The sequence below is a fragment of the Gavia stellata genome, chromosome Z (assembly GCF_030936135.1).
Source record: "Gavia stellata isolate bGavSte3 chromosome Z, bGavSte3.hap2, whole genome shotgun sequence".
NCBI lineage: Eukaryota > Metazoa > Chordata > Aves > Gaviiformes > Gaviidae > Gavia > Gavia stellata.
Genome location: NC_082637.1, coordinates 77,364,749 through 77,387,935, shown reverse-complemented (window position 1 = coordinate 77,387,935; position 23,187 = coordinate 77,364,749). Strand labels below are relative to the sequence as shown.

Here is a 23,187-nt window from a genome sequence, read left to right as displayed (position 1 = left end):
CATATTCTGGTTACAAAGCTAATCAGTAGGTTAGAGAGCAAAACGTACATTCTTAAACTAACATATGAGTTGACAGAGTGACTCACAACAAATCTCTGCAACTGTTCTGCCTTGTTTGTGCAGACAGTAACTGCTAGAAAGCACAAGTCACGGTGGAAAGCCATGGAAATCAGGTTGTCAAAGCTAGAACTGGGGCTAAATTTTGGGCTTTGCAGACTGTGTGCAGTTGCATTTGTGGACTACTAGGGCAACTGTACAATGCAACAGGGTACTAGGATCCCAAGAGACCTGTGCGCTGTGCTGGGGGACCTCGTGGGTGGGAACACAGATTGCGACAAGGAGGAGACAATTGGCACCATTCCTGCCTGCAGCTCACTCTCATCCGCAGCAACAAAGCAGAACAAACTGCAAAGAAAATCACCAGGGAATGGTACCCAGTATCCAGGCTGTGCTTTTGCATAAGGAAACTGAGAGCCCCAGACAAAAATCCAAATACAGCCACACACAAAAAGACAGGAACCTTCTGACTCCGAAGTGTGTCACGATATTTGCCTGATGTTTCCCTGTTTTCCAAGCCCTCATGCTTAGGAACCTCCTGAGCAGTATGCTGAAGCGCACCAGTGCCTCACATGCTACTTTTCTGTATTAGCAAATTGGCAGATACTCAGATGTGCCAAACATTATAGACCTGAGCGAACGGTATATGCAGTCCCGCTTAACATGCAAAAAATCTTTTCATCAATAGCCTGTAGCCCCTCATTGTTCTCCAGACATGGGAGTGCTGCCTGAATACACTCAACACCTTTTGAGTGGCAAAAAGGAGAGACCAGAGGAACTTCAGTGGAAGACTGAGCCTTCCCTGTACTATTTCAAGGTTGCAGCCATTTGGCATCTTCAAAGACAAAAGGGCGAACACTGCAGAGGATAGGCTGCTACAACAGGTTTTAAACCTGCATTGCGGCAAAAAACCCTACTTCTGGAGGTCCTGGATTTTCATCAGTTTCATGTTACAGGGCTGAGTGACCAAGCCTCTGATACCCACTTCCATAACTAAGCTTGATAGTCCCAACACAGTAATGGATGCTGGGGGTTCTTCTTGCCTCCACCTCTTCTAGCATCTTCCAAATGCTGCTGACCTCCCAGAAGCTGGACATGCATTACTGAAATCACCTCATAAGAAACAGAGCGGGGAGAACAGGGGAGGCAAAGTAAGCACTTACCAAGCACAATGACCACAGTCTTCAGGAGGCTCATCATGGTGTCCCGATTCCTGCGGGGTCCAGAACTGTGTCTGGACATTCTCATAGTCCTTTGGCGGACATACCCAAAGATATGAGCATATAGGACCACCATGACCACAAAAGTGACCAGGTTGAAAATAGCCCAGAAGACCAGGTAGGAGTCACTATAGAGCGGTGCCATGTTGGAGCAGTGAGTGATATCACAAATACAGTTCCATCCGACACTTGGTATGGCGCCCATGACGATGGCCATAGTCCAGATAACAACAATTACGACCACCACTCGCCGGTTGCTCATCCGAGTATGTAGCTGCATTCGGAAAACTGTAATGTGCCGCTCAATAGCAATGGCCAACAAATTGGCTACAGAGGCTGTCAGGCTAGTGTCAATGAGACCCTGACGGAGAAGCCAGGTGCTTACAGTCAATCTTCTAGTGTTGGGTCCTGTGTTGAACATTAAGTAAAAGTAGGCCAGCCCTGCAAAAAAGTCCGCAGCGGCCAAGTTGGCCATTAAGTAATAAATAGGAAAGTGGAATCGGCGGTTGACATAAATAGCCACCATAACCAAAAGGTTAGCCAGCATTATGAAGATGCAAACGGTAATCCCCAGTCCCATTACAAGCTTGCTGACAGTGTTCCATTCAGTGGCTAGATATTTTCCACTTCGGTTATAAAAGAAGGCGATGGTTTCATTGTAGTAGCACTGTGGTTCGCTCATGGCTGTGGACTGAAAGAAGAGGGGAAAAAAGAGAGGGGGGAAAAAAAAAGAATGACATCAGAACTGAAAACATATGATTGCCTCCATGGACAAGACATGCACAGAGAGCGGGGAGGGGGACAGGAAGGGAACACGCTTGAGAACAAATTTATTTTTTCAGACCAAATGGCATTCCAGAACTCGCAAACAATTGCTCTGAGTAGTCTAGTAACAGCAACCAGATTAGAAACAACCAGAAATGCTTCCATCTGCTGTGGGGGCTAGCATGATTTCTGCCCTAGTGTAAATTGCATAGCAAACGAGCTTCTGGCCAAGCAGACCTGCTGAAAAATTCACTTAGAGAGAAGGGCATGCAATTCATAATTAAGAAAAGTTAACTCTGTTACAGGACACCTTATTTACATTATTAGTGCATAAAACTATTGTTTGGCTGTAGCAGTATTAAAAGAAGAGCTCCTTAAAAAAGAGGAAAAGTGGATTACATTTTTTCACTCAAAGTGAAAAAGTTTTCACTCATTCAGGTCTCCATCAGGGGCACTCGTTCTTGTCCTGTCTTAAAAACTGGGAAGAACACCCTAAGTTAAGTTTATCAATATGCGCTAAGACTGGGGTGGCTGTGTGGCATTAAGCGCATTTATAAACAATAAAAGAGCATGCCACTGTATTTCTATGAGCATTCTTCTTTTCCCATCAGTCACGTTTCTAAACAGGGTTTGAAATACACCATGCTTTTAAGTATAACTCACCTGAACTGGCTTATTCCAATTTGAAATAGGAGTGAGGCAAGAAATCAGAAAAGCAGTATTTGACTTAACTAGTGTTAAAAGCATCAAACCTTATCTCTTGCATTAAGTATTGTTATGGCTATATCAGGTAGTACATGATTAATTTTCCTTGCAGAGTACTCAGCTGAGCACAGCTTGCAACAAACAAGACCCAGACTCCACCAGAATGTAGAAGCTTTGCATAAAACTGTTGGCAAACAAGAAAATTCTTAATGAGTTTCCTTCCTCAGTTATAATCAATTACTCAAGGTGCAATTCCCAAAAGGCAAACCGTAGAAAAAGAAACCCCCCTGAATAACACACTGGTTCCTTGTTTAGCATGGCTTAACAATGAGGATGTAAAAATAATAATTAAAAAAATCAAAACAAAAAACATGTCAAAAAAGTCTCTTTCTAAAGACACTCAGGAGAGCTGGCTCTGACACCCTACTTTCATTGCTGTGAAACTCTACTAACTAAACTTTAATTTTTACAAAAAGAGAGGCAGTTTTAGCAAGAAGCTAGGTAATAAGCCCAACCAAAGAACAGATCAACAACACTAAAAGACAAGGATTTCTTCCTGTTAAAACATGCAAACAAACCCCATGTTTTGGACAGCTCCAGCCATTCTGCAGGAAATGCTACAGCTAACCTAACCTTCATGTTGAAACCAGAAATATACAGAATTCGGAAACAGAATTAGTAATTGGACTCAAGTGAAAATAGTATCGGATGAAGATTTTCTTAGAATTACACAAAGCTATTTCTGTTTCCTTTCATTTCCCTCTGTTTGTCAACACAATTAAGCTAATTCCAATAAAGCAACACACAAAACTTTCCACTTATATCCCAAATGCATTACATGACATTAAAATTTGTGTTAAAGAAAAAGGCCTTTTTAGAATGATTTTACCTCTGACCTAAACATCGATCAGGAACATTTGCAGACCCAGGATAATAAAAAGCTAGAGTAAACTGTATTTCTCAGCACAGTGACTATAAACTTTTATTGTTCCTCTAGGATACATCAACTCTTCGGTTAGAAACCTTTCAGCCTTAATTATTTAAGAATTTTAAAAAGTTCTCATGTAGGATCTCTCTGTGGCATAGAAAAAGCGATTTATAAGGGAGACTTAACAAAGGGAGACCTAGCTACAAGACATCTGGCTTTAATTCTTTGGTTAAAGACCGTGTGGTAATAACAGGTCAAGCATAAGAACCCTTGAGGGAGAGAGGAAGTCATACGAATGAATTAGTGGCCCTTATAAAAGCTTGCCAACATCTGCATTAATAATGTGAATGCCCTGGTTTTTTGCTCTTTGTAGAAATATCTGGATGCAGTCTTACAGTCTGAATTACAGAGGAGGTCAGAACTCCAGGATCTAGTGGAGTTTTGTGATCCTGAATAAATTCTCTCTTTGTCTATATATTTGTTGATCTAAATTTTTCTTTAAGATGGCTGCTGTCCTGATGTAACAATCCCTGCTCCGCTGTTGCTCCTGTGGAGAGAGGCCAGCTATGCCTGGCAGAACACATATTTTAATTCAGAAATTTAAAACGTGGCAAATATCACTTTTTTTCCTTTTTTTTGGCTTTGTTTTGTACATGGGCTTAGAATGCAAATTTCCCCCCGATTTTGTAATATCCTCCCCAGCCTTTTCATATGAAATCTGAAACAAGATACGATTAAAAAAACTCACTGTGACATGCACTGGTAAGTGCTGTGCATTTGTCTCACTCACAAAATGCTAAGCCAGCGCTGAATGTATGCAACACTCTTAAGAGTATGTAAAACACTGCAGAGTCAGACTTGTTAAGTTTAAAAGCATGACAGCACTTGAGTAATCCTGGAGGAACAGCATGAGACTCGCTGGCTTCTTCTCTCGTTTTGAAGACACAGGAACAGAGCACTCTGTTCGCATAAGGGATTTTGGAGGAGTTTTGTTTGTAGGGCATACTAATCTAAAACCTGGGATCTCCTTTAAAAGCAGTCTTTTCAGTCCCAAGGGAAAGAAGAGCAGAAGTAATGACAGTTTGCTGACAAAAGTTCAAACAGGGCAATTCCAGACGATCAGCTTTCTTGGGTGCCAGCGTGTATCTTACAGGAAGGTTTTGACTTCCCAGGTCACAAACATAGAAATCCCAAGGCATCACATTTACCTGTGATGCTGCTATCTGACTGGAAAGGCTCAAGCAGGAGGGAAATATAACGTATCTCTGAGTACCGAAAGTGTTAACATACCATAATGGCATATGCAAGCAGGCAGACCCATCCCCTCTCCTGCCCCTGCAGGAAAAGGGGCAGGGAAGTTTATATTTTAATTTCCTGAAGTTTCCACTCAGTGTGTTTCATTGCCTGGGTAAGCCAGATGTGCACTGCCCTGAGATTTACCTCATCCATTTAGTATATCTCAACAGAAGTTTAAAACAAACTGAGCTGCAAATTGCCCACATTAACTAAACCTCTAGGACACATCTGTGTAGAAAAAGAAAACGTCCGAATTATAAACCAACAAGACAGATAAAGCAAAATGGAGCAATAGCAGGCTAAAAGCAAAGCCTCCTCTAACCACGTGAGGCTGATTTAATACTCAAGACACAGCTGTCCCACACCAAAGAACAAGAAAATCCTGAGTACATGGAGTTAAATCTCTTAAGATCACGAGACGTAGTTACAGCCACAACACAGTACACGCAGACCAGGAAATTTGGCACCAGGACTTAATAAATAAAACTCACTCTGCTTCTACAGACAACACCTAGTCATCCCGTGGCCAGAACAACAACTTGGCACTGGCCTTTCCAACCACTATCTGCTGTACCTGTCCCCTGGGCACCTCACCTCTGGTGGTATGGGACCATGGCACGGGGGTGACAGTGGGGAGGCTGGGAAGAAGAACCCACACAAGCAGCTTTCCAGTGTTTCATGCTTGATTCATCTTGCTGCAGCCCCCCCCCCCCCATCACAGCTTAAAGAGTGGGGTGAGGATTTGGATCCAAGGCATGGAGCAGCTTGTCCATGGCATGTTCTTGGGTGAGCAGCCCATTAACCCTCTTCCCCACTTGGGGAAGAGACCAGAGTGGAAAAGGCACCAGCTGCCTGGAGTGGGAAGGTTAGAGGGGAGCTCTGGATGCTCGGTGGTGAGTGACAGCCCACCTGGTGAGGGCTGTGCATGGAGAGATGCTCAGGGTGGAAAACAAACACCAAAAAGTTTTCAAACATCGCTGATTGATACTGTCTAAATGAAGCATTAGTTAGCACAAGGTGCCTGAGGGCCAAACGATCAGTTTACAAAACCCACTGCAATCCCAGAGTTTGCAGACTTCCTCAGTCCACCTAACAAAAAAGACAAAAAAAGAAAAAAGAGAAGGACCACCCCTCAGCAGGCACAGATGCATTTACTTCTCGCCGAGAGAAACAGAGCTGAACATTCTTAGAATACTAAGGTCTGACTTTTACAGAGCTTTTAAAACTTGGAAGCCACAAAAATGATTCCATATTTTTAAGAGTTTTCTTGGATATTTTAACCCCTAGTTCTCCAAACACAGTCTGCTCCTCTTTTTTTCCCTTTGCTGAATTAACCTTGACATGCTGCTGTTTTCTTACCCAGAACACAGAGGAGATGAAAAGCAATTTATTTGGCAAGGAACTCCGAGGAAGATGACAATTCTGCATACAGCGAAATGCCAAGTACAAGCCAGAGACCTCAATTTTTCACAAGTCATGCAACATGCATGCAGTCTCCTTGAAGTCTGCGAGACTTGGAGGAGACTCATTCTATACAGGATGAGCTTCTAATTCTGAGGTGGCTACCCTTGGATCCCAAAATCAATATTTATCATTCTCAGTGCTGCCCAGAAATCCAGAAAATATTTCAGAGGAAATGCAGAATTGTGAGTGGTAGACTAGGACTCCAAAACAGCAATAGGTGTCTCAAAGCTCTACATTTACTGCAGCAGTGAATGGAAAAGCAGTAGCACTGCTTTCAGTTTAGCTAAATACTCTGAAGTTTACCAACATACCAGGAATGCTAGAGCTGAAAAACTTCGGGGAACCGTCAACTTCAAAATCCCCAAATAAGGGTATCAATTAAAAGTATCTTTAAAATAAGCATAAGCAAGTAAGTATAGGAATAATTGATCCAATATGTAAATACTTTCTCAACCCACAACTCTAAAACCATGGGTTTTACGAAAGTAAAGTTGTAACAGATGAGAAAAAATTCCAATTTGCAAAAAAAATTTCTCCATTACCTAATGAAAAGCACAAACTGTTGTTCAAACTACAGAAAACAAAAGAAACAATAGCTTTAAAAACAAAGGGGAAAAGACAGTGTTTCCTTTAAAGATAAAAGCAGAAGTTGAGGAGGCATTTACCCAAAATTTAAGTTGAAAAATCAAGAAGTCTGAAGACAAGGCTCCTGATTCATTATAGCCTTATGCCTACTATGCCTTATGTACAGATATAATTTCATCTGCACAATGAAAGTATGAAACCCTATCATCAAGATACAACAGCTCCTCACATACCCTTTTCAGAATTGCATTTCCCAAAAGTAATCGTTTGGCAGACTTAAAGAAAAACTTGTATGTTAAGATGTGGTGGTTCAGTCACAGCAGGCCACTTCTTCATTTGACTAGACTCATTTTTGCCTTTCACATAGCTGAAAAGACACGAGGAAATTACTCTTTGCAATGGGATTCCTTTAACTCTGTGATAACATGATAAAGTTACTTACGGATAGCGTGGCAATAGCTAGCATATCCAATATTTTTAAGGATGCTTTTCTAGTAGACTGTATTACTACAGAGTCTCAGAGCTAACAAATGTCCCAACTACTAGAAACTGAACTGAGAAGTGCTCTGTATCCTACAGTTTATACCTGAAAAGGGTAACCAGACATATCTAGATACTCAGCGTACCAAAGAGACCAGTCACCAGCAACACTGGAAAAAGAACCAAATTTTACTTCTACTGAGGAAGGTATAATTCACAAGTGACACAGATCCTGTTGGAAACTATGATTACGACCTCCACAGATTGACTATAAAACCAGGGAGGGTGTTGACCTTCCTTAGTGCTTCTTCATTGTCGGGTACTACAAAAGCAAGTTCAAAAATAGCTTCTGTGGGCTAAAAAAGGAGTGGGTGAGAGCAGGAAGTCCAGCAAACTCTAAAAATGCCTTTCTTCTAGAAGATGCCAGGGTCACTATCAGGTCTGAAATACCTCAACTCAGCCCTACAGCTTTTCAGGATAGATAAACCAGGAGCCATGCAATCCACTGTTCAAACACAAGAGCATTAGTGAAGAGCAGTGATGGTCAGGACCATACTGAGCTGGCCCAACTGGCCCCCAGATCGCCAGCTCTGTGGTTTCAACTTCTTGCACTTTCTACTGCTGCAGACAGGAACTGCCGCACACACACACGGAGTCTGTTTCACTGCAGAATTCTGCAAGCAAAAGGATGTTTAGGAAATTAAAAAGCTAGAACTGGAAAAAATACCCGGGGAAAGACAGAGAGTGAACTCATCCCTCTAGCAACCTACCCAATAATTCAGACACTGCTGTATTGTTGCTCCTTTTCCACAGATCCAGCGTTTTTAGATGAGCTGCATCCCTTGCAAGCACTACCTACACGTTCTCATGAATGTTTTCCAGTTGAGGAGGAAATGAAGACTGTTTGAATTGGGGCATAGTTCTACATTATCACATCCCCCCTTATGTTGCTAGGATGGCTTAAACACCAATTACCAAAGATTTGTTCCCAGACCACACAGCACTTTTCTGCTGCCCCATCTCAGCCTTCCAAGCTCCCCTCAAAGGGAGGCTGCCACTGCAATGTGGAGGTATTGCAAAAATAAGCTAACTGGCTTTGCCAGTAGGAGAGACGTGATTGGGCATGTTGAGCCCAAATTGGGTAGCTGAGCCCAAATGTCCCATACAGAGTACAGAAAGGGTTTCTGCAACGCTTTTCAAGCTTCATTTTTTTCTGGTGGAGCTTTCATGACAAGCTGAGCTTCACAAACATTAGCCAAACAAGGGGATAGACTCAACAACTCCTGGCTTCGTGGGAGACATAGGAAGGCAATTATATTCCATCAGCTAATTTAGTGACTGAAATACGCCACCTCTTATACCTTCAAAAAAAGTCTGGATCATGATGCAGACTAGGCTTCTCTACATCTCACCCAGTTCACTCCCTGGTTGCCTACGTACCTTATCCTCAACCTGAACATCGTAGCCAGATATCTGAGCTCCTGCAAGTCCCTGCAGGCTGCTGTGCACGATGAGTGCATCACATGACAGACATTCTACAAAGACCCCAGCCCCATGAAGAGCTTTCTGGAGAGAGGTGCAGCACACAGTCCTCTATCTGTGTCAGTTTAGAAGCCATCAGGGTGGAAGAAATGGGAGGGGAAAAAAAAAAAATACTCTACACCTCTCACATCCTAAGTGAGTTTCCATGCATAGGGAATTGCAACACGCATCCTTTGGGCCCAGTTTGGTGCTCAGTAAGCCAAACTGGGAATTAATTCTTGGCTCCAGCAGCTGAAAGACTGGCCTTTTGTGCTGAAAAAATTATGTAGGCTATTGGGGCTACTTCCATCTCCAGGGCACACCTTTCATCACTCCTCACAAAGCAAACCAGCAAAGTGAGCACTTGGGAGAGTTTAGCCTACAAGCAAAATGCTTCTTCAAAATTATGTTAATGACCATAGCAAATTTCATTTTGGGATGGAAATTGAGATTTCCAAATGGAAATAAGATGACTATCCTGTGTTTACCACAGCAAATACATTTTTTTCTTGAAATATACATCAGGCAGTTTGGGTTTCTTTTGCTTTGAGGCACTGCTTTGTGAAATATATAAGCAGAATACAGAAAAATCTTTCTCTCTCAGGGCTCTGGCAACAACAGGTTCTCTATCAGAAACTTGTTCATACAGTACTGAGCAGCTACTTATAAGGCAGTACTGGTCTACTTTGAACAAAATGGAGATGTATTTTGAACCCCTGCTAATCTCATCTAGTATAAGAACAAAAAAAGCATACTGATAGTCAGGTTTCCCCAATGATGCCTGTAACTGTGTGGCTACACCTCTAATCACAAATTGCTTCTTCCAGTCTATTTCCTTTTGTTCTCTCGTTTACCTTATTTACCACCACCAGGGGTCTGTTTTGGTAAAGAGGTTAATTTGTTTACTCACGTAGAAGGGGAGAAAAAAAAATAAGCACGTTTGTTGGCTGCAGAAATTTGGGCACCAAATCCAAAATACAAATCGTATTGGGCTTTGTTGGGGAAAGGGGTGACAACAGCTGCGCCACCCCACAGGAGTCTGTTCTCAAGCAGAGGAAAAAACTACTGAGGATGACCATTCTGTGACAAGGATAGTTTAAATCTCTTCCAGTCTAATTCAAACAAAAAGGCATGAAAATAGAGAAGTATTCAATGGCACAGAGTGGGAGAAGTGTTTTTTGGCTCTGGTAACTGCACAGCCATGAAAAGCCACTATAATGGAAACTGCTCTGGATTTCTCTTTGGAACAGCTGCAAGGCAGTTATTTAAATATACTCATTTACTTCTAGTATTTGGCTGGTAGGATCCACTGCTGGCAAGAGCAAAGACAGAATGATGAATTTTTGTTGTTTTCTTGTTTTAAGCATTTCTGAAGCACTGTTGGAAGTCCCTGGTTCATTAAGCAACTGAAGCTCAAACCATTTCTTCTTCAAAGCTTTTACTGCAGAATTCATCTCATGCCATTCACAAAGAGAGAAGATACTAATCACTCCACAGAGTACATTAATCAGTTTAGATCACCACTTGTTATGTTTCCTCTTTGCAAACAGCAAAGCCCTCTGGGATGCTAAATGCTTCTTACAGGATTACTTAACTTTCTGCTTACTGCATTATCAGACTAATCAGGTTTCTATGATATGATTTTGCTTATACATAGCTGAGGTATGAAGTCATCACATGTGCCACAAAATATCCCCAACTTAAAAATTAAGAAGTTCTGTTACATTTTGTTTCTCTCTATTTAGGAGCGGAATGGCTTATCTAATCTGAAATCACTAAATTCTGCCTTACAATAAAACCCCGTTGCCAAAAACTGAAAGCACATTCTGGAAATTTTTTGTTTCATTGACTTCTCTGACATACTCTGAATGGTGTCCCAGAACTATTTTCTATTCCAAATTTCAGCTATGGATAGCTAAACTACCCTGACACTTTACTTACCCTTCTCATTTAAACATGACCAAGATGCCTCAAATCTGTATTCTCAATCACCACTCCTTACGGCTGGTAACAGGATGCTGCAGGACGGAAAGAAGATGGGAGCAGAGAGCTTTGGACAGGTCAGTGCATAGGGAGGGTATGAAGAGACATGACTGTGGAAAAGCTGTTCCTTCAGAAGAGGGTTGTAGAGAGCACCAAAAGCATTTCCTATGTTGACACACTAGCCATGAGAACATTTTAAAATGCTAACAACAATTTCACACCTGGTATCAGGAAAGTGACTTTCAAAAACCTTCCCAAAATGTGAATCTTTTGTTACCTGACTCAGAAGACAAATCTTGAGAAAGATACCATTTCCAATTAAATTAGCAGAACCTTCCCTTACTGTGGTGCCACCACAAGCATCTGTAGGATTCAAGCCCAAGCAAAAACTTGTCAGAGTGGGCTTCAGATTGTAAAAGGTCCTGCTGAGGTCTCTGGGATTCTCCTTCGTGGTAAATAAGAGTCTATTATTGTTTGCCCTGTGCAGTTAAAGGACTGATGATAGGCAGAGGAATAGTTATCACTGAGATGTATATACGTACATAGAAATACATGTGTAGAAATAAATACCTATTTGTATAAGACTAAATTGACCGAAAGTGCAGGAAACCAACTATCCTGGCAATGCTAAAGGAAAGCTTAAAGATAAAAGATTAAAGACAAAGAAAGTTTAAAGTAAAGTAGCAAACCACTTTTTTGTAACTGAGATGCCATCTAGCTCATGCAGAAGGCATGCAAGGCTACTTCCAAGTTAAAAAAAAAATCCTTCCTTAAAACATTAGTCTCTAAATGTGTTCTGCAGCACACTGTGGCATCTGCTTAATCTTAAAAGGCAAAATAGTGTCCTCCAGAAAAAAAAAGGTGCTTTAATGAATATACTTTTCTAAACTATATCCAAAATTCATTGTGTATGTCAACACAAATGTCAAAGGCAGTCCCAGTATGAAAAGTGCTTTACTTCAATACATCCACCTAAGGATTCTTCTCTTTAGCTACATGTCTCGTGACGTCCTTTCCTGTTAAAAAGCTCTTCCTTACCCTCAGAAACAGACACATGGGTCCCAGCTGATTGTTTGGAGCTATTACTTCTTTACATAGGATTGCGGCCTTGTATCAACCATCAGGTCCACAATGGTTTACTGAAATCTCTGGGAATTCATGCATGCATGTCAGTCTGCCCATACAGATATAAATTTGAGTCCATTTTACAAAATGAGGTTGAAAGAATGATATTTTTCTACCATAATCTCCCACACTGAGATACCAGTCTTTCCTTTGCTTCCTGTTGCCAATTTTTTCTGGCTCCCAAGTCAAATCTCATTGAAGCACAGTATCTAAAACCCAAGTGTGGAGGGAGAGCTGCCTGGATTACCACTCACTGACCAGAATCATCCACCTCTAGTCTTTGGTCTAGCGATGCAAGTCGAGGGCAGGATTTATTCAGCAGAAACTCCCTGCAGACACAGGACGTGCACCCATAAGTACAAGAGAATGGTGACTATGCTGATCATCAAGTCCTTTACAAGCGAGAGCTTTTCTTCCACTCATTCTTGCACCACAGTTGACCTTATTTTCCCTTCGAGAAGGCATTTATCCTGAACAGTAAGCCTTAGATACACAAGTTTCTCAAACATAAAGAAGGTTCTGAAGAGAGAACCCACGGAGACAGGGGTGCAAGTGCCTTTCAGAGCATGCAAGGAGATGGCCTGGGGGAGCCTTTCTCCAGAAAGGGAGAAGAGTCCAGCAGCAGCCAGGCAGACTAGGACGCAAGCATACAGCATCCACCTCCTACCAGGCATTCTGTTCTGCTGTAAAGACACAAAATCCTTCTCTGGCCCTAACAGGGACAGAGACTTGAAAAGCAACAAAAATACTTCTGAAATATACTAGTTCTCAGTTTGAAATGGAGAAGGAAGAGGAGCACAAAGAAGTTTCTCCAAAGCAGATTTCCGATTCAGCTCGTTTCTGATCACCACCCATTAATAGACATGGTTTTTGTAACTTTGCAGGGTCCAGGGATCTCTGAACTACTGCATTTCTCAGTGCATATTGCTGAGAGCTGTAGTCTCCTGAGCCAAACAACCCCCAGCAAACAAGAACAACAACAACAAAGCAAAATAAACGTTAGATCTCCAATTTTCTCACATCTACCTTAATCAATTGTGGTGCCCTCTTCAGTAAAATACACATCCTTGAAAGTTTTAAGTTGCAACAGACACTTAGGTCTCTATGAAGTCAATGGGACTTTGAAAATGCTTTTCTGAGATGAAATCTTGAATGATGTGAACATCTCCTTTTCTGTTTGTAATACTTACATCACCAGAAAACACAAGTACTTGGTGTTCAATACATAGAACTGAAGAAATCACTTAGGTATTTATAAATATAAAGTCTGAAACACACTCTTTGATTCATGAAAGCCAGATTAGTGTGTTAGTAATTGTAAGTATATTATTAATTTTATCACTGCTTTTGGCTTAAAACTTTAGCTTTTCTGATAAGAACAATGAACCTGAAATTTCCTGTGGTGGTATCCTAACTGAACCACATTATGACCTTGTTCTACTTTGTATTCATTAGGCACAGTAAAAATCAAACCGTAGTGCAGGGACCAACTACGTGGAGTGAAGATAATATTTTGCCATATATTTTGTTCTACAAATAGTAGTATAACACAGCAATGTCATATCTCAAAGGATAACAATATTCTTAGCAAATGATGAGTGTCTTTAATACAATGTTTCAGGAAAAATTCCCTCGATGACTCAGAAGTGAGACCGGAGAAAAAGCTAGGATTCAATGAGGAAATAAGAAAGAGGTTCAGTCAGTTCAGCTGCCGGAGTTTCATCGTGGTCTACTCACCTCAATCACCTCAGGTTGGGACATCATGGAGGACGGCACCAAATCGGTGGGGATATCCATGGTAGCTCAGAATGTCCCAGCTGTCCTTGCACCCTTCCTCTGTACTCGCAAACCCTTGGTAGGAACACAGAAGCACTTCCTCAGACCCTAGTCATGCTGACATTTGCTCCTAGTAGGAAGGAAAAAAAATTGTTGAGAGTAACAAGAACTGGGTATGCAGTCAACACCCAAGCCCCTCGACTGCTGCAAAACCAGCCTGTGAGTTTGCACAACCCGACTTGCTTACACGATCATTCACAACAGATTTGCAGGAGAAGTTTCAAAGGGCACACTGGAGTTTGGTCCAGAACAGCACAACAATTCACTCGACCACAGAAACTAGAATTCACACAAAATAAATACAGCAAGGAGGCTAATGTACAGAACATTTACTCATTTGCAAGGAAAGATGGTCACCTACAGAGCATTGGAATAGTGTTAATGTTGGGTTGTTTGGGGTTTTTTTTCCACACCAAAAGAAAAAAATGCCCTCACAGAAGACTACTCGTAGAACTACTTGCTGGAATTTAAGACACATTTATTTCCTCAACAACTATTATTTTATAGTTCGGTGATCACATGCACTTTTCTTCTGTGTTAAGAAAAATAAGTTAAACATTATGACATCCTTATCCTTGACTTATTTTAACCATATTTTTTTTTCTTTTTCCAGATAGGCACAGATTTGCTGTAGGTGAATATACTGAACTGCCGTGTAAAGTTTGATCAGATGATCCAACAGAATGAAGTTATTTCCATAACTATCATGTTTATCAAGGTTAGATCACCTTCTGCGTATGTTTCTATTTTTGTGTGCAAAGAAAACCAAACAAAAGGGGTGAAAACTGTAAATGGTCAAGAAATTAAGCCCATTTAGAAATTCCAGATGAAGTCTACTGCAGGTTTTTTCCCAATCAGTCCAGACATATACAACACAACCCACAAATTAGCCACCACAGAAAGGATTTTGGAGAGACACATATTGCTCTCTGTATCTACCACTTCCTATTCTGTAAGTCACAGCAGAAAACCACTCATGCTAAGTGTATTCAGCGTCCAACAAATCTTCCAAAAATGACCCCAAACTTAACTAGTATTTTTCAAACTGAGACAATGGTGTAGTCATACAGACAATGCTAGTAACTTTCCTGGCCTCCGGTTCATTTTTTCAAAGGCAAGACTTACATACCAAGCCAAGAAAGAACAGGTAAGTGCTGTAGGAAAGTTATGTCTTTTTTTTTTTTTCTGTTGTTCATTTAAACTCAGCCTTTGCACGCCACTGTGGAAATTATTCCTCCTTCTTAAAAAGCATCATCTTGAAATGCCTGCCTCACATTTCAACACATCCCCACATGCCTTACGTCACATGTAGCTGTCTCATCTTCCAAGCTCTTGGATCACTTTTTCCATCTTTATATAGCTTTCCAGTGACCCCTATTCTTTCCTACTCATTTCTTGCTAGTAACCTTTCATTCTTTCCAATCCGTGCTCCAAATTTCTATTACTACACTCATGGAGAGGACAGAAAATGAAGATCTAGCATTCCTCCAAGAAAGCCTTCACTGGAAGTCAAAGAACTGAGCTAACCATCCTTCAGGCTTCCTGTTTTCTTTTCAAAAACAGTATTTTGCCTGTTTTCTGAAATTCACTGTTTTTTTCCACTGTGCATGACAGATGAAGGAAACAGGGTGAACTTGAAATTACTGCTTTTCTGACTTAGGGAAACTTTGCTATTTGACCAAGAAGATAATGATTTTCAGTAAAACTTGGTCAACAGCCTCAAGATCCTCAATTAGCACATTTTGTCACTGACTTGTGAGCTGTCACAAATGTAACTTAAATAAGATCTCATAAGACCTTTGTTTTTGTTCTTCTCAAAACATGCTTAAGAGCAGCAGTGTCACTGTGCCTACTTTACAACAGCTCATTGTCAGTTTGTTTTAAAATTTATTCTATTCTCTTAATCCTGACACGCTGCTGCTGTTGGATAATGAAGATGGGGAAAACATTGCATATGAAACAGCCTTTAGGGAAGACTAGACCGAAACCAGAGGTATGCTTAGAATCCTGTTTGCCACATATAAAAAGGAGAGAAAATGATAATTTTTACTAGGGAGCATCACAGAGTGGAAGAGAAAAACTAAGGAAAAAAAAAAAATCTTAAGCCTGTTCAGCCTTTAGCTAGCTTTGTGTACTCCAGGTAGAACACAAATGTCAGAAAAAGATTAACCCCATAAAATCCAATGAGAACTTTAACGCAAATGAGAGGAGAAATATGCCCATAGTCATTTTTCACCATCTCCAAGAAATAGAAAACAGACGATTAGTAAAAAATTCCTAAGCCTATGACCATTTCACATTTCCCCTTCTGCACCTAGCTGCATTTGCGTTGCTTGTATTGCGCTGATCCCTCAATTTGGCTAGGAAAAGGAAGGCTCTTCTGCATATACCTTACTTCTCAACCTCCTCAGCACGACGTACACAATGATTAAGACTTCCTGCCAACCGGTTAGGCTCCTAAAAGCATTCCAGCTGAAAATAGGTTGGACTGTACAAAAGGACTCTTCCCCGGCTCCCGACCTGCCTCGTCTCCTTCAGCAATAATGAAGTGCAGAGGGGACTGTGCTTTCACAGCAGTTCCAAAGCAGACTAACTCCATTCAAGCGAACAAAGGTGGCTCCTAACTTAATACCCGTGTGAGTTCAGGGTGCAGCTCCATGTTTTTCAAGAACTGCAAACAGAGGGAACAGGATCCTCAAATGAACTTTGCTAAAGGGCATTATGACAGAAAATGTAATCTCTATTATAAAGAAAGTCTGAAACACAAAAGCACAGGAGTGCCTTCTTACTAATGAGATTTTGATAGCTTGCTGCATGACAAAGCATTGAAAAAAACCCCAAGTTTTGAAGCAGATTCACACATATCATTCCCTAACACTGGAATTGCATGTGTCGCAGGGGAATGCCACTCTACATACTCTCCTTTTGACAGATGTTGCTGTCTCTACTGAGTGCATCTAGAGAATTGCAAACCGGGGAAATACATTGAATCTGTATCTAAAATAAGTAAAATGAAGATTATAGAATTTTTTATTCACTGTGAAGCTGATTCATCTCTAAGAAATTATGTTTCACTATAAACTACAACATTTAGAAAGCCATTATGGTAACACGTTGTGGTTTTGGTTAACTGAGGAAAAAAAAATTAAAAAAAAAATCAACTGACGCTCGGCAGAGTAGTGTGTAACATGCGGAGCAGGAACGCATCCTCACCAAACAAAACATGCTGCTCTCCAACATGCTATGATTAAGCATCATGATTTCTGGATCAGCTGTCTGAGACCACAGAAAAGAGGAACCATGCAGTTTTGTTGTTACTTGGAGTAGTTAGGAGAAATGCAATCATGTATCACAAAAACATCATCTTGAAGGAAATGCTTCCGGAAAATACATTACGATGACAAAAATTTTTACCCTTATCCCCCCCCCCCCCCCAGTTTCTTGCACCGTACAAGCTATCTGCAATTTAGGAGTGATACAACAATACCAACAACTTCTGCATCACTGCGTATCTCAGCTGTGCCCACAAATACACAGTGCCTCTGCTAGAGTAAGGTGCTGGGACTGAAAGGCAAACTGGGTTTTCAAAATCAGTGGCTCTCTCCTGTGTCAGACAGTTTCAGATGTCCTGCATTGTTGCTGTCTTTCAGCTTTGGTTTCCTGCACCCCTATCAGAGCATCTTTTGGTACCACAGCTTGACTTCACAGACTTCCAAGTTTCTGGAATACAAGACTCTGAAGATGCTGATTTGGTATGACCTTGAAGCTCTTAAGTGTGACCTAGCTAAACAAAGCTACCCTCCCTGCACACCTCTAGAGAATAAAAGCCTAACTTACATTTTCTCAGAGGACAGTTTTAAGTCCTAATTGATCCCAGATGATAGGACCCGTAAACCCATCATGAAAAAAACAAAACAAACCCCCCAACATTTGAACAACATGTAAGAAGGCAAGAAAGTAAGAAAAAAGATCTCACATAAGGGTCCCACTTCCAGATACCACTTCAGAGAGATTCCAAATTTCATGCGGCATATGAAGTCCTGCCATCCAAAAGTAATCATTTGGCATCACTCACCTCCAGCAGCCTCCTTCATCAAACAACCACTGCTTGTAATATTAGTTTGTTCAATACACAAACAAAAGCATGACCCCACCATGGCAGTCCTTACAAGGCAAAAAGGCAAACGAATGCCATCCAGGCAAGAGCAACAGCAATGACTTGACCTCTCTACCGCTTCATTTTAACACTTGTTAAGGTGATGGTGATAACACAAATTTTTAGTTAACTGCTACGGACTCATGGAGGTGTTTTTCCACTTTCCAGTAACCACTTGGTTAATAGAAGAACAACTACGGTTACACTTTCTAGCATATAAGAAAATAAACATGAAAGGCAGAAAAAATGGTTTCAATTTCATGCTTCTAAGAAAAGAGAAGCAGCCTTCCTGTTACTCCTTCCTTTACTATAGTGATTGCTAGGAACTACTGCAAAAACTTGGATTTTCTTTTGCAAGTTACAGAGCATTAGTTCTTCTTCCTAACAGAAAGATATTACCTCTTTTGAATCCTTATTTTAGGTAAAGCCTTCACCACCACTGATGTCGTCACTTTGAACAGTAGATGTACAGATTCACTTATACAAATGCAATTCACTAGCTTAAAACTGTTCTGAAAAAGTTATTTAATAGTGACTCTTCAAACACTGAAATTTCTCTTGACATATATGTTAAAGCAATTAATAAAAAAAATCCTACCCCCCTGCACCCCCCCAGGATGTGTCAATGTGATTCCATAAACGAGCAGAGGTACCACCAACTACAAAACGACAGTCTCAGCAGAGTGGCAAGGGGCAAACCACACTGCAGAAATGCAGATAAGCAGCTCTTGGTCTCCCTGAAATTCTTGTAAGGCAATCCAAACTCCTCTGAAACAGTTAGTTTCAGCAAGCCTTTGCATAAACACAGCAGTCCATTTTTTTCACATTATTCAGTTCTCTACTGGTTAAAATGAGGGGAAAAGCCAGATGCAGCTCCCTGTCCTGTCACCTCAGGACCAGCTGAATCTTGAAGTGAGTATTGTTCGTGGTGTACTATGACAAATAAATTTGCAGAACGAGCTGCATAAGGCATGTGAAACTTTACTGGATGACCCACCAAAGCACAAGAAGAAGCAGAACTAATTTAAGTGGTTATGATCTCTACAATCCATATTTCTTCCCAATTCTGCCTTCTCTCTCTGTTCCAGGGTGTGTTTTGCCTACAAATGAAGATAACTTCCTGCGCCCTGCATTAACTTGCTCAGCAATTAAAAGAGCTGCTATAAGCTAATAGCTGTGATTCAGTATTGGACAAAAGCAGAAAGTAAGTAAAAGAGGCAATTTCCAGGCAGATGGTGTGGCCCATTGTTGTACTCTTGCCTTAAAGTCCTTCTGAACAACAGCAACAAGTCTTCTTCCACTTAATGAGCCTCTTTCCCTACTGTCTCTCCATCAAATTTCTGATGTCTCAGAAAAGAGACCTCCCCTTCTCTTTCCTCAGCAGATGCATCAGTACAGTTAGGAAGCTAGCATAAAATTAACTGTCCCTGTCAAACTTTATTGACAGTGTGTGTATTTGGATTTGCACAGTAAAATGTGTGTACTCTGGAGCTTGGTTGGTATCAGCCTGGCTCTTTCATCTGACATCCCTCTCCAGAAAGCAACATAAAGGCTGTTGTCGCATCCACTATCTATTACTATAACAGTAAGTATCGGAATAGATCTGGTATATGGTACTGATTAAACAGGTTTAGTAGCAGTGAATCTGAAATCACACTGCTGGAGTTGGAAATTATTTTGTCAGTAATAGCATGGAAGCCAATTATCTATTTCTGATGTCACAGGGTCTGATGCAAGCACTGACTGGGTTGTACCACTGTTCCTATGCATCCTTATAGAAGGAAGCAGTTGCAGCTATTCAGCATGTGGTCAGACCAGCTACCAACAAACTGCACAAGTTACACCTGTTATTACAGCGCATGCAACACTACCCTCCGTTGTCCCACAGAAGAACAGTTATACCAACGTGCCTCCTCCCAAAACCTTCCTGTCTGTTGCTTCCAGTGACTGGACAGACTGCTTTAAAGAGCTACGGAGCTACAGCATCTTGCCCGTTTGGAAGCTCTTCATAAGAATGAAGAAATTCACTGTGAAAATGGATTTGTGAGGTTTTACCGAGGGGTCGTGGAAGTCTGGGAGGGGAGTGCCAGAGGGAAGGGACAACGTTGCTCCGTTTCCAGTGCTGGCTGTACCATCACCCCCCTGGAAACAGCCTCCACCAGTAAAGCCAGACATCTCTTGAGTCCAACTTCACTGTCTAGAAAAATAGGTTTTACTGGAATTTGCTACCATATGGAAAGGTTCAGACACAATAGGAAATCTCTACCTTGCAAATACTGCAAAAAACCCCACAAACAACCAAAAAAAACCCCACCAAACAACCCCAAAACCCAGAGCAAAACTGGGTACTTGATTGTCTCTGAGCTTTCCCACTGGCAAGAGTGAGTGCCACCCAGGTTACAACCAGCCCTAAGAAACTGGCCAGATTTTTCAGTCTGAGAAGAAAGATCAATGATAGACTGAAGATGCAACAAAACTGAGCTACTCATTCACTTCTGCAGAAGAAATTGAGATCCTCACAGGAAACAAGGTGAATTTTCCATGCTGCTGTTACATCAGCACATCACACAGGGGCAAAAAATCATTTTTCACATGCACCAGGACAGGCAATAACTATACAGAGTAAAAGATGCTTACATAAATAATACCTCATCCCCAAAACACAGGACACACATTAGCCCCAACCACAAGTGGAAATCAGTCCATATCCAGAAACATTTTTCCATCAAATCCCTGTCGAGAAATGACCTAGTAATTTCTTTGCAGTAATCAATGGTTAATTCACTTTGACATTAAATGTCAGTTCTTTACAGATATTGTTTAAGAGATCAGACCTTTTCTTTCGCAGGCTGAGTGGGTTAATCCAACAGCATCAATTTCTATCCAGATAATTCCTGCTCACAGAACTTCCGTTATTGGTGAAGTAACGCACTGTTTGCGCACAAACATTTCCACAGCAATTATTTAACAAACCACGGATAATTTTCCAACCTGATACAACAGATGAACAACAAAAAAACTGGCTAAATAAGATATCATTAAGGCTTAAAAGGGAGGGAGACATGCAACAAGAATAATGCAGTGTTTTAAATGTTTCACTGTCATCAACAAATGACTTGTTAATAATAAATAAACTGGCAACTACAATGGACAGTTGAGCTGGTTGATGCAAAAACCAGAATAGGTCAGTATTAGTCCCTCTCTCCTGCCATCACTGTTTGGCTATACGGTAGCGCAATGAGATTTCGTAATACTGCATCCAACAAGTCAGGGGCCGCATCCCAATGCATGGAGCTGCAGGAGCACTAGCAGAGCTGCATTTACTGGATGCACCGTGAGATGGCAAAGGCTTACAAACATCTGCAAAAGGGTTGGCAGCGAGGTAGGCTGAGACAGCCTCCTGCCTAAGCACTGGGAGAGAGCAGGAGAACAGCCTCCCGCAAGACCTCTGGACAGCAAGTACCCTCACTACCTGCTATCTGATCTCCAGCGTGCTGCCTGGCCGGCCTCAAAACCTCTGGAGACCAGGGTAAAAGAACACGAATACCCCAACAAATTGGATCACAAGAGTGGAGATCCCTTCTTCTGAATGTTGAAAAACATCCTTCTTTTACCCTGTGCGCATCACCTGCTTTCTGGCTTTTTTCATTGTGGGTTTTGATTTTTTGGGGTTTTTTTGTTTGGTTGGTTTTTTTTTTGTTTTGTTTTGTTTTGTTTTTTTTTTTAAAAACCCACAATTCGAGCACTTGTGACTTCGACAACCAAAAAAGCAGAAGGACAAAAACTTTCCCAAGTTCAGCTCTAACAGGTACTGTCTGCACTACAGCTGCTGCAACTCCAGAGCTACAATGTCCTCAACAATTGTCTTGGAAGTGATCCAGTGTCACAAAGATACCCCACAGAATCAGGGATTTTATTATTGCTATGGGCCCATGTAAATAATGCATCTGCTTCTATGTTTGTATGATGCCTGCTTTGATTGCATTTTGTCAGCCAACGCATGCATTCCACGTAACACAACAACCACCTCTTAGCCACTAAGAGCATCAAAAGCAGGACAACAGCACATTTAGCTGTGTATCACCTTGCAGGTTGCTTTACTGAGAACAGCAACAGCTGGCCAGAGTATTCAGCCAATACTTAAGCCAAACCAAAACAAAATAATAACAAACACCACTTTGGGAAATTTAACCTCAACTTGCCCAGCCACCTGAAAAGCATCTTACAAAAAAAAATAATCAGGAACAAGACAGCTAACTTAATGAGATCAAATAAAAACGCAGAAGTCCAAAAGTGTATTACTAAAGCAAAAAAAAAAAAAAAAAAAAGGAACTCATCTTCCCTACTTTCCCTTCTACCTTCAGCCAACTCACACATGTACACCTCAAAGACTTTTTAAAAGGTGCTCCAGGGAAGTTTGCAACTTCCTGAAGCTAGAAGAGACTTACAGTTTCCACTGCCTCAGTCTTCACTTTCAGGAGCACAATACAGCTGTTAGCCTTCCTTAGGTAAGGAAAAAAGATGAAATTTTGAAGTTTTCAGCAGTAATCTGAGGCTAGAAAGAAAATTATTTTGACACAAATTACAAAAATTGCTTGTGCATTCTGCAGGATTCTTCCACAACACAATGATCAACAGAGGATCTCAAATCTACGTCATTTGCATTCACAGCACAGCCAGTGTTTAAAAAAAAAAATTACATCAGTCAAACCTTTTTGAATAGGAGCTCTGTGGCTAATCAGGGAAAGATCATTGTCCTGGCCTCAATAATTAATAACATGAGTACTACAAAACTGCTGCTAAATCTTCCCATGACAGAACACAGCCTGCAAGGAGGTAAGCAAAGATGTGTCAGGTGGAGCCTCTTTCGCCAAGCTAAACAGCTTCATGAACTCTGCAGAGGCAGCGTTGTGTGGAATTGTCCTTTCTTCCCCACTGCAAAATTAAGGAGACAATCTGTCACCTTATTCATTTACCACGCACTGAACTAATTTACAACAATAAAATAGTACCGCTGTGCAGTGGCACTCCCTACAAGAAATCACCTGCTCTCACAGAGAACACAT

General features: G+C 41.2%; 1 protein-coding gene across 1 annotated transcript in view; it reads right to left on the bottom strand.

The window, feature by feature from the left end:
• LPAR1 (lysophosphatidic acid receptor 1) overlaps nucleotides 1–23,187 on the bottom strand; it is a 77,017-nt gene that overhangs the window by 38,351 nt on the left and 15,479 nt on the right. The window contains exons 2-3 of the mRNA XM_059833839.1: nucleotides 13,867–14,035; nucleotides 1,221–1,968 (exon numbers count right to left, since the gene is read on the bottom strand). Coding sequence (XP_059689822.1) covers nucleotides 1,221–1,968; nucleotides 13,867–13,926 — 808 coding nt within the window. The 5' untranslated portion in view covers nucleotides 13,927–14,035. The remainder of the gene's footprint in view (nucleotides 1–1,220; nucleotides 1,969–13,866; nucleotides 14,036–23,187) is intronic.